This window comes from Xenopus tropicalis, chromosome 4, assembly GCF_000004195.4.
Source record: "Xenopus tropicalis strain Nigerian chromosome 4, UCB_Xtro_10.0, whole genome shotgun sequence".
In the NCBI taxonomy this organism is placed as follows: Eukaryota; Metazoa; Chordata; class Amphibia; order Anura; family Pipidae; genus Xenopus; species Xenopus tropicalis.
The window spans coordinates 128302801-128315481 of record NC_030680.2 but is presented as its reverse complement, the minus strand read 5'-3'; the positions used below and the strand labels follow the sequence as shown (position 1 = coordinate 128315481).

At 38.4% G+C, this 12681-nt stretch overlaps 1 protein-coding gene across 1 annotated transcript; it reads left to right on the top strand.

Moving 5' to 3' along the window:
* Positions 1 to 4884: 4884 nt before the first annotated feature.
* crp.3 (C-reactive protein, pentraxin-related, gene 3) lies at positions 4885 to 6934 on the top strand. The gene is made up of 2 exons (XM_002935612.5): positions 4885 to 4962; positions 5641 to 6934. The coding sequence occupies exons 1-2, from the start codon at positions 4899 to 4901 to the stop codon at positions 6243 to 6245; spliced, it is 669 nt and encodes a 222-aa protein (XP_002935658.3). The 5' UTR covers positions 4885 to 4898; the 3' UTR covers positions 6246 to 6934.
* The last annotated feature ends 5747 nt before the right edge of the window (positions 6935 to 12681 follow it).

Genomic DNA, 12681 nt, shown 5'->3' with positions numbered 1-12681 from the left:
GTGCCTTGGGCTGGTACAGAAGCACAAAATATAATGTACAACATTTCTAGCCTACTTCTTTAGTTTGGCTTTAGTTCACCTTTAAGAAAAAGCCTAATAAGGGAATAAGACTCAAAAACTGACTACCAAAACAGAATGCTAAAGAGTCCATTGGGCTGAATCCTTATGCCAGTACAGAAAGGGAAATACAGGATAGAAAAGTGGAAGCCTTAACAGGTATTACACAGGGTGGGAAAAAAAGAAAGGGGCCATACTGTCAATCTACTCATACTTTTATTTTTGATTAAAAGAAAGAAAGGTGACACTAGGGTTGATTCACTAAAGTGCGTTAAAACGTGCGCTTTTTATAGCATGCATTAAAAATTTTATTGCATCTAATTTTTCGTGTCTTAACGCACGATTCACTAAAAGCATACTTGCGTTAATTTAGATGCGATGCTGCTTGCGTTATTTTAGTCGCAAAGACTATTTTCATGCAGTATTCGCCACAACGCGCGCTAATTTACGCGTGCGCGCTACTTGTCGCGTGCGCTAATTAACGCACGACTGATACTTTTCGTGCGCACGCCATATTAGCCATACACACCATTACGTTCGTAAAACGACTTTTTTTTTTAAATGACAATTTCCCTGCAAACTGGAGGATGCATCACTCTAGAACACATACTCTAGAACACAGACTTGAATAAATCCCACTGCAAAGTCCATATTGTGTTGCCAAAAGCTCATGAACTGTACTTTTCTATAATTACCGCCTGCCCCAAGTAGTTGTTATTTTTCGCACAGACAAATTCGATATTTAGCGCGTCTAAAGGGGAGATTTACTAATCCACGAATCCGAATCACGAAAGGGAAAAATTCGGATTGGAAACAAAAATTTCGCCATCTTTTTGTCGCCGTCGTGACTTTTTCGTATTTGTTGCGACTTTTTCATCGCCGCCGCGACTTTATCGTATTTTGCGTGACTATTTCGTCTCCGCCGCGATTTTTTTGGTATTGAGCGATTGTAAACGGCGGAAAAACCAATCTGATTTTTTCATGACGGCGACAAAAAAGTTGCGGAAAGTATACGAAAATGTCACGACGGCGATGGAAAAGTCGCAAAAATACCGATCATTAAGAAAAAAACGCATACGGATGCCTTCAGACCATTCGTGGATTAGTAAATCTCCCCCTAAGTATTTGTGAATCATGCGTTAGTGGTATTTCTGCGCACTAATTAACGCAATGTGGTAAAATTAATGCATGCGGTTGCGCGTAAATTAACACAACTTGCTACACCCAAACACAACTTGAGTTTTTTTTTTTTACTTTGAAACTCTAAAAAAATATAACAGTAGGCGACTGTCCTCAGCCTTCAGCCTGCATCCTCCCAATCCCACAATTCCCTGCACCATACTTTCCCTGTCTATGGTTGGGGGTATGCTACAATGTTTAGTCCCGTATAGCCATGGATAATTGGGGGTTGTTTTCGTAGTTTACTAATACTTTTTAAAGGTACAGATTACAATGATATACAGGTATATTAGGGGTTCCTGGGTTGTGTGGGGCTCTTTAAAAATCTTGGTTTGGAAGCCCGAGTTCCCCTTAAGAATCTACTGATATTTATATAAAACACATGGTTGAACTTGATGGACATATGTCTTTTTTCAACCTAACTTACTATGTTTCTATGTTACAAGTTTATTTTAATTGAAAAAACATTTCTTTTTGGTTTTAAGTTATGTATTAAACTATTCCTTCCTTTGTTCACCTCATTAAAATGCATTTTTATAAAAATTGCCCATTACTGGACCCTTCAGACCATGCCTACAGCAGTGGATAATTAGGTGCTGGAGCGTGGGATAAAGAGGTGGGAAGTGAGGAGTTCATGATAGAGAGATAGAAAAAACAGTCAGAACTGATATGTGCTGAATAAGGAGTAGGCTGGATTTGTGGGAACCTGGGCATATTGGGAGATAGAAAACTAATAGTATTTAGCCTTTCTGCTGTTATATGCCAAATGTAATCTTCTTGCGTTTTGTCACCCTTTTCCCAAAAATACCCCTATATCCTGCTAGTGTGGGTACTTACCATCACTAAAACTCTCTGTCACTATATTGCATCATTCTTTTATCCCCTCTATGAACTTTGGGTTTTGCAAGATATCCACATCCTTATCATTCTCCATTCTCATGTTTCAACAATTTTAATGTATTGCGACCATATCTATGGACTTACAGCTTTTCATTATCACACATTGTTTTGTTTATTTGCTTTACTCTTATTCATAAACTTTTCATATAATACAGATTTGATGTACATATGCACTTTTTTATAGATTTAGGCAGACATACACAAAGAAAAAATTGAATTTTTTTTAGGTATTTATTTATTAACATGAATTTGTGGGCTACCCAGCCACCTGTATTGAGTTGAAACAAAACTTCTGTAGGTTATGACTTGTTGGAGAATAAATCTTGTGATACTTCTGTTGTTTTGACTTGTATCCACAACCTTGTGGGAGATAAAATGCACTTTATGATTTTAGAAATAAAGAAAAAAACTGTAGTTTAGCAGAGATTTGGAATTACATTTTGAATTCTTCAGAATGACTATGTTACAAAAATATATAGCTCTGCAGTGATAACTTACTGTTAGGGGACTTTTATGCTTAGTTCTATATTTTGGATTACGCTGGTAAAATATATTTATTTCAAAGTTTTGTTGTAGTGTTTTGAATGAAAACATATCGCAAAATACAGGTTATAGACATATTAGGGGGAATTTTCTAAACTCTGATTTTTTGGGGTTAGGCTTTTTGTCACAAAAACCCCCAAAAAGTTAGGATAAAAGAAGCACAACTTTTCCTGGATTTATTATGTGACAAAACCACAACAAGGTTGCGGTTAATCGTGCGAAAAGTTACAGTTTCCCTGGTTTTTGGCCAACTTTTTCCTTTCGGATCCTTTGATAAATGACCAACATTTGTGGAAATAAGTTTTAGTAAATCTGACCCATTATGTTTCTGCCACGAGCCATTGCATGCATGGCAATAAGTTTAGTCGTGATTTCAAGAACCTAAAACCACAAAAATCTGAATGTTGATAAATGCCCCCCTAATTTAAGCCAAAAATACATTTTTGTTCAATCATAAATAAACTTGAGTTTTGTATGAGTAGATTGTTAATATGTCCCCTTTCATTTTGCCACCCTGTGTATTCTCTGTTAAGACTATTACATCTCTATTTCCTTTTCTGTACTTGTACAAAATTCTTTTAGTGCCTTGCATAAGGATTCAGCCCAATGGATTTTTTTAGCATGCTGATGTTGTACAACCTGGTATTAAAATGAATTTAAATAGAATTTTATGGAAGCAGTAAGACAGTTTTATTCCTGGAGGCCAGCAGTCCACATGGAGCCACTAAATTGCCAATCACAGCCCTTATTTGGCATCCCCAAAGAGCCTTTTTCATGCCTTTGTGGCTCACCAACACTTGTTATGTCGGAGTATGGCTTACGAGTGAAAAAGGTTGGGGATCCCTGTGAGACCATGCCTGCAGCAGTGGAACCCAAGGGCTGGAGGGTAGGATCAAGTGTGGAAAGTGAGGAGTTCATGATAGAGAGATAGAAAAATCAATCCGAACTGATAAGTGCTGAATAAGGAGTAGGCTGGATATGTGGGATATAAAATTAACCATGTTTGGCTTTTCTGTGGTTGTTTACCAAATGCAGTACATGTAATCCTTACGTGTATTCTCTCCCATTTCCCAGAAATTCCACTATATCCTGCTAGTGTGGGTACTTACCATCAGTAATACGTTCTGTGACTATATTGCATCATTCTCTTATTCCCTGAACTTTGGGTTTGGCAACATATCATTATCCCTGTCATTCACCATGCTCATTTTTTGCAGTGTTAATGTTTTGCATCCATATCTATGGACTTACAGCTTTTCTTTCATCATACATCAGTTTATTTGCCTGTGCACTGAGCTGTTTTATACTGTAGATTGAGGCAAATATGTACATACAAGAAACTGAATATTTGTAGGTATTTATTGGAATTGGTCGGTTTGGCAGCTGTCTTGGGTTTTACAACTGGAAAGAAAAGTTCTGTATGTTATGGTTTGTGTTATAAATAATTTTTATATTGTATAAAAGTATTTAGAGTACTCCTGGCTTTCATATTTCTGATGTTTAGTCCTCCAATGGAGGTGAGATACTGCAATTGTGAGCCAGTTTTAGAAATAAGAACCTCACTTTACACAACCTATATTATAAATCATCGACAGACATATTATCGGTCAATTATGACCCCAGGAGGTACTAGTGCAAAAATGCACCCCTGAGTGCTCATTCCCATAATTTGGATCTCCATACTTTATGCACCAATAATTATATAACTGCCATAAAGCTGAAATGTTTCCTAGCATTTACCAAACAGAGGGTAATTTACTGGTACAGGTACTAAATTGAAAATGAAAGCTAAAATCGAATTGGTTAGTAATTGTACTTGTGCGATTTAGCAGCTATGTTTGTAAATCAGACCAAAGGTTAGAAAATCAAGTATCACTGAAGTAATTAAGTCCATCTCCAACAACATGTGTCGCGGGAGCCAGGGGTGCAGAGAATGTAAATAAACATATACTGCTTTCAATGGAAATTGCATTTACAAACCATTGACAGGAATGCATATTGGAAATTTTCTGGGTGGAAAACTCATTTAATCCCACATAATTAGGCAATAACAAACAGAGCTGACAGCATTCCCATAGAAATATTAAGAATTATGCAATAATAATAAGGGGGTGGTGCTTTTCCAGCCAATTGCCCATGAGAATTCAACCCTATAAAAATCATAACCCTGTGCCATTTTCAAACATTATTGAACTTCTTCTGCTGAGCTGTTCGCTAATATGGCCATTGTGATGTTCCGAGTGCTTTGTTTTGTCATCAGTGTTGGCCTTTGTGCCCCACAAGGTAAGTACATATATGTTTTGCCACACTAGTGGCACACATCATGTTTTGAGCAGATTTCAGTACAAAAATGCATAGTTAAGCATTTCCACTCTAAAATCCTTCCCATGTGTGGGCTGACTGACCCACAGGGTGAATACAACAAAGGGCAGCTAGGAGCAAATCAGAATTTTCTCCACTGGTGTAGATTCACCTGCAGTGAAAATGCATTTATTTCCTTTATAAAAACATGGTGCCAAGGCCCCTGATATTGCCCTGCAATGCACTGCTGAGTTCTCACGCAAATGTCAGGTTCTGTACTGGTGCTTTCACCTGAACTATAACAGTGGTCAATAGATGGGGATTTGGGGTGGTTACCTTTAGCCAGGTAAAAACATGCTCTCTGCAATTTCATTTACTGGTACAGTTACTAGATTACCAATAAATTAAAGAACAAATAATGGTGATTCCTCTCTACTCATGAACTATTGACGTGCTTATGAATAAACAGATTTCAGCATACCTGCACAATGTTGTTTTGATCTTTAACATGGAATTTTGAGCCACAAGCTACACAGCTAACTGTATGTATGGATATAAATGTTTATGGCTACAAGGTTCCTATGTGCAATGTGTCACGTTCTACTGCCCTGTCCCATCCTCTGCCCATGTATCACATTCATATTTTTGACATTTTTAAAGGAAATCGAGATCTTCATGGAAAATCACTGAGCTTTCAAGAGCAAACAGATACTGGTTATGCCATCTTATATCCTGAAAATCCTCTAAACCTGGATGCCTTCACACTTTGCCTCCGGGTATCTGCTGAGCCCCCTGGTGACTATGACATGATTCTGTTCTCCTACTTTGGCGACAGAGTTGATCAACTGAATCTCTGGAGAAAGCAGGATGGCAATTTCTCATTATATATTGCAAGCAACAATGATGATGTGTCATTCTCTCTACCCCAGATCAGCACATTTGGTACCCAACTTTGTGTAACGTGGGAATCGTCATCTGGTACCACTGCCTTCTGGGTTGACGGTAAAATGTCAGTGAGAAAAACATATCGTCAACACCAGAAAGTGCATCCAGGTGGGACTGTAATACTTGGGCAAGATCAGGACCTCCAAGGGGGAGGATTTGATGCATCGCAAAGCTTTGTGGGTGAAGTCACTAATGTCAATCTGTGGGATTATGTTTTGCCAAATGAATCCATTATACAGTTGGATAGGGCTGGGAATGTTATTGATTGGAAGTCAGTCAAATATGAAATTGCAGGGGATGTAAAGATTTATCAAAAATAAGTAAAATGTAGAGAGCAGTCATAGCCAAATGTTGGAGAGGACCCTGACATGCAGACAAGACAAGGCCTTTATGCTGAAGCAGTAAATGAATAAGTAATGTGAAACCTGTAAACCTTCAGCTGTTGTTGCAGGTTCTACACCTGTAGGTCTACAGCTTGGATATTGCCAATATATACACTGACCCCTAACAATTGGTACACAATATAAAACAGGGGTACCTAAATTTAACTGATGATCTCTCGCCACTATGGCATTGTCATAATTCTGTACCAATGCCATGGAAAATATAGCTATTACATTCAGCACTACTACACAATAATTATTATATTTAACTGAACACCACCCATTCCTGTAATAAAAATGTGAATAAGGAAGCAACAAAGAGGTTAATCTTAAATTGAGTTACATGTGCACAGTGATCTACTCTCGTTAAAAACCTAAAGATCTCGGGTATTCCTCGCAAAATGTCCTTTTTTTCTGTTTTTACCTCCAGAAGGCCCTCTTATGCTGCAGATGCAGGGTCAATGCCCCCTCTCCATTGCTCAAAGCAGCACTGCTCCCTTATTTAATCATAGCGCTACGTATGATTTCCTTTCTTTGTAATAATCTAGTTATGATTGCTATATTAATGTGAAATTAATGTGATCACACTTGTTCTATTACACAATAAAGAAAGCTTATTTGCATTGCATCTGTTCTAATAATTGACTTGTTTCCCCATCTTTACTCATACCTGCTATATGCTGATTGCTGTATTATTGCAGATACTCAGCACACCAGGTAAGAAGGATATTTATATTCAGTGTAGTGTTGATCAGAGTAGTGATATCATTGGCCTTGCAATCAGGAAGAAATGTATCCCCCTTCTTTGTTAAACTGGAGAGAACTTTAGATAGGGGTGCAAAAAAAGCCATTCAGTCAGCCATTTTTGTTGCTGTTTGCACACTGCATTGTGCTCTTGAAGAATGCCCAAAGACCTCTGCAGCTAGCTCCTTGCATTAGGCAGCACTTTATTAAAGAGCAAGCACAATGGTTTCCTTTCTCCTTCCCCCTAGCTTGAATGTTATTCAGATGCACAAATTAAACACAGGAGCTCCCCATCTTGAAATTATCTGTGACACATGGTCAGTGGACTGTGGGCAGCTGTTAAGAAGCTCAGCTTAAGGGTTTTTGCAAATTACCAAGCAGAAAATGAGGCTGGCCTGTCATAAACTGATGCTACAGGGCTGATTATTACATTCTGATGCTAATTGCACTAGTTTCAGATCTACCATGTAATGTGAATCTGAATAAATTGCATATCTGCCATATATCGTGAAATTTAGATTTTGTATATACAGTATATAGTGAGTGGGCCCCTAAGCTCAGGTAAGTGCCAGCAGCACAGAGCATGGGCAGGGAATCAGCAGAAAAGAATATGGGGAGCTACTGGGGGCATCTTTGGGGGCACAGATCTTCCCTGCTAAAGGGCTGTGGGTGCCTTAGGCTGGTGCAGAAGCCCAAAACATAAGGTACAGCATTTGTATCCTATTTCTTTATTTTAGCTTTAGTTCTCCTTTGAGGTTAACCAGGAACCCCAGGTTCGGTGACAATATCATGCTGTTGTGGGCAAGTGGAGCAATTTCTCTTTTAACAGATTTACACGGTACATGGTCTGTTCGGTCTTACTTTTCTTTGTCCGACACTTTTGGAGAGGCTTAAGATAGGGGTTCTTTTCTTCCTCTATTAGCAGCTCAGCATGCTTCATTTAGAATAAAAGGTTTAACTCAATGGATGTACCTTTTTTCAACCTAAATTACTGTATTACTATGTATAAAATATCATGCTCCTCATAAAGAATATCAGGAGGAACCAGTGCAGATTCAGATCCCTTGATGCTACCTACATCAATTTAATTCAGTACCTACATTAATTTAATTCAGTACCTACATCAATTTAATTTAGTTTAACCTTCTGACAGCTGGTCGGCCAGCATAGCAGCTGCTGGGGCGAAAGCATGACATTAGTAGTGTAACACTGTTTACAGGGTAACCCTTTTGAAATAAAAAATAAACAAAAGTGGTATAAAGGTGATACCTTTATTGGCTAACTAAGATAATCATAGCAAGCTTTCACAACATTCTAGTTCCCATCACTGCCAATATAACAAAAATGTTGCAGAACAGAAATACAGAAAAGTACTTAGAAGTGTTTAGCACTCTTTTAAATTCAATTTATAAAATTCTCTGTCTCTCTTGCATTGTGCAAACAGATATTACACAACATATAAAGAACAACATTTGTGCATCCAAGGTGTCATCTGTGCATTCCTAGGGAGTATTGCTGAGTATTGCTGGGTCAATCTGTCTGGTTTTAAAAGGGTGTTCACCAAGTATTCCCTAGTTATGAATTTATTTCATGACCTTCAAGTTCACTGAATATTTTATATACCTGTATATATACAATCAAACTTCTCCTCAAAATGGTGATGCTCTATAATTTCCACTGCATTCAAATTATTTTTACTTAACCTCTTTAACCTCCAGTCACATTTCATTATATACTATAATCTATCCTTATGTTTATTTCTCCCCTTTGTTCCCATATAGAAATGGGGAATTGCCATGAAAGAGGCCAAAATGAGCTGTAGGGTTCACTGACACCTGGATCCACCAGGAGCTTTCCTATCATTACTAACACTACTCCTCTTAAAGATGTGAGAATGCCAGAAGGTAAAAAAAGGCAAAGTTGTGCTCACCACTAAAGTTTAAACCATTGAGTGGGGGTGCATTGACGCTGTGACCACAAAATTCATATAGACAAGAACAAGAGGTCCTCTGCACTTGCCCATTACCAATATATATAGAACATTTACATTCTGTGCATTAAGCTACAAGAAAATACCAGAAGGGTGACACACAATAGCAAATTAAACTGTCCAGCCAAAACTTAGTTGACAAGATTTACTAACCCTGTTACATGATGTTTGTTTCTGTGCTACAATAATTACCCACAAGAGTTGCACAAATACTAAAAATATGGCAGAGACAGGCAATATATAAGAGACTATTACTATAGGTATAGCCTCCAGCTAAGTGGCCTGCTGTTTTGAACTAGTGAAAAAAGGTGCAACTTTGCATGTGTGTACGTAACACAGACTTTAGACTGTAAGCTCAAATGGGGCAGTTAATTATGTGAATAAAAAATAAGCTCTATAAATGTGCTGAGAGACAGATAGATAGACAGATAGATAAAGAAAGGATGATAATAAGAATATTTGACCTATTTTATATTGTTACTTTAAAAAATTGACCACAAGATGGCAGTGTGAATTAAATATCAAGTTGATATCAAATAGTTTTGTATTAGCTTGAAATGAGATGGGCTGAAATATTCAAGGACACCTATCACCCTAAAGCTGCTTACCCGCCAGAAGTGCAGGCCAATATAGCCCGCACTCCAGTTGGGGGAAAGAATAGTCTTTTTTAAAAAAAAATAGCCCCCTACAGTGCTAGGCTGCCCTCACTGGGAGCTGTTGGTTTGGGCAGCCATGTTGTGGCAAATATCGCTCATTAGGGTTGATTCACTAAAGTGCGTTAATTTTTATCACACGCTTTTTTGTGCTAAAAAAGACGCGACAATTAGCGCGCGATTCACTACAGTATTATCGCTTGCATAAATTTGCACGCAACCACATGTGGTAATGTTAACGCAGGTGTTAATTAGCGCGCAGAAAAGAATACTAACGCATGATTCACAAACACTTAGACGCGCTAAATATCGCATTAGACTATGTGAAAATTAACACCTACTTGGGGCAGACGGTAATTATAGAAAAGTACAGTTCATGAGCTTTTGGCAACACAATATGGACTTTGCAGTGTTATTTATTCAAGTATGTGTTGGCCCTAGAGTGATGCAGCCGCCAGTGTGCCACATATAAATAGTAGCCACATATAAATAGTGCATATAAATAGTAGCCACATATAAATAGTAGCATATAAATAGTAGCCGCATATAAATAGTAGCCACATATAAATAGTAGCATATAAATAGTTGCATATATATAGTAGCCACATATAAATAGTGTATATAAATAGTGCATATAAATAGTAGCCACATATAAATAGTGCATATAAATAGTAGCCACATATAAATAGTGCATATAAATAGTGCATATAAATAGTAGCCACATATAAATAGTAGCCACATATAAATAGTAGCCACATATAAATAGTAGCATATAAATAGTAGCCACATATAAATAGTAGCATATAAATAGTAGCATATAAATAGTAGCCACATATAAATAGTGCATATAAATAGTGCATATAAATAGTAGCCACATATAAATAGTGCATATAAATAGTAGCCACATATAAATAGTGCATATAAATAGTAGCCGCATATAAATAGTAGCCACATATAAATAGTAGCCACATATAAATAGTAGCATATAAATAGTAGCCGCTTATAAATAGTAGCCACATATAAATAGTAGCATATAAATATTTATATGTGGCTACTATTTATATGCTACTATTTATATGTGGCTACTATTTATATGCTACTATTTATATGCTACTATTTATATGCGGCGACTATTAGCACACATAATAATAGGCGTTAATTAGCGTGCTTGCGGTAAATGCTGCATGCAATATCGTGCGTAAATTAGCGCAAGTATGCTTATAATGAATCGTGCGTTAAGTGGCGAAAATTTAGACGCGATAAAATTTTTATCACACGCTATAAATAGTGCACGTTTTAACGCACTTTAGTGAATCAGCCCTATTATGTCTGACATAGGTGAGTAAGTCGCATCCATTGTTCCTACGTCACATCCAGGTACATAATGACATAAATAGGTACATGAATGAGTGGGAAGCCTCGCTCTTTATGTGCATGAGCGGTAAATAATATGGCCAGTATAGTACCATAGTATGTTAGGCTGAAAAAAAGACATACGTCCATCACGTTCAACCATAATGCCTATATATAACCTGCCTAACTACTAGTTGATCCAGAGGAAGGCAAAAAAACCCCATCTGAAGCCTCTCTAATTTGCCGCAGAGGGGAAAAAATCCTTCCTGACTCCAAGATGGCAATTGGACCAGTCCCTGGATCAACTTGTACTGAGAGCTATCTCCCATAACCCTGTATTCCCTCACTTGTACTGAGAGCTATCCCCCCTACCCCTGTATTCCCTCACTTGTACTGAGAGCTATCCCCCCTACCCCTGTATTCCCTCACTTGTACTGAGAGCTATCTCCCATACCCCTGTATTCCCTCACTTGTACTGAGAGCTATCTCCCCTACCCCTGTATTCCCTCACTTGTACTGAGAGCTATCTCCCATACCCCTGTATTCCCTCACTTGTACTGAGAGCTATCTCCCATAACCCTGTATTCCCTCACTTACTAAGAATCCATCCAGCCCCTCCTTAAAGGAGAAGGAAAGGCTAGTAAAGAGTTAATCTCAAGCTGCAGGCATACCTTCAGTTGTCTCAATAGTGCCCTTAAGTCTCCCCATATTTCTCCTGTTCAGAAGATCTGAAGCCAAACAGGAAGAAAAAACACTGACACAGACTCCTGCACAGACACCGGGACCAAGTGAACATGCTCAGTTAGTTAGACTATGAGTCAGCTTCCTGCTGATTGGCTCAGATCCACATTCCTAAGGGCGGGGGAGTGAGTTCTTAGCATTCTTGAGGGAGGGGGGAGCAGGAGAGAGCAGGAAGCAGAGAGCTGCGTGTCTCTGGCAGAGGACAACAGACACAACTAATCTTTTTACAGAGAAGTCAGTGCAGTGTTTCTGTGAGTGCTTATGGCTGTATTTACATAGACCTTTCTGATAAAGCTTACTTAGTTCTTACCTTTCCTTCTCCTTTAAAGTTATATAATGTATCAGCCAGTACGACTGATTTAGGAGGGAATTCCAGAACTTCACAGCTCTCACAGTAAAAAATCCTTTCCAAATATTTAAACGGAACCTGCCTTCTTCTAAACGGAGTGGGTGCCCTCGTGTCCGTTGTTAGGACCTACTGGTAAATGAAGCTTTAGAGAGTTGTTTTATCATCCCCTTATATATTTATACAGTAATTATATCTCCCCATAAGCACCCTCTTCTCCAGTGCAAACAGACCCAACTTGGCCAGTCTTTCCCCATAACTGAGACTTTCCATACCCTTTACCAGCTTAGTTGCCCTTGTGCCTGGTGCAGGTTTGTTTATGTGCACTGTGAATCCTGTGAACCCAGGGGGGTGGCCCCTAATTAGTAAAATGGCAATTTCCTATTTAGGATCACCCAATAGTAAGAAATCCAAGTCCAGCTTGGGACTCCTCCAGTTACATGGGAGTAGGAGAAACAATAGGTTACCTGAAAGCAGTTCTAATGTGTAGCGCTGGCTCCTTCTGAAAGCTCAGACTCAGGCTCAATGCACCGAGATGGAGCCTAC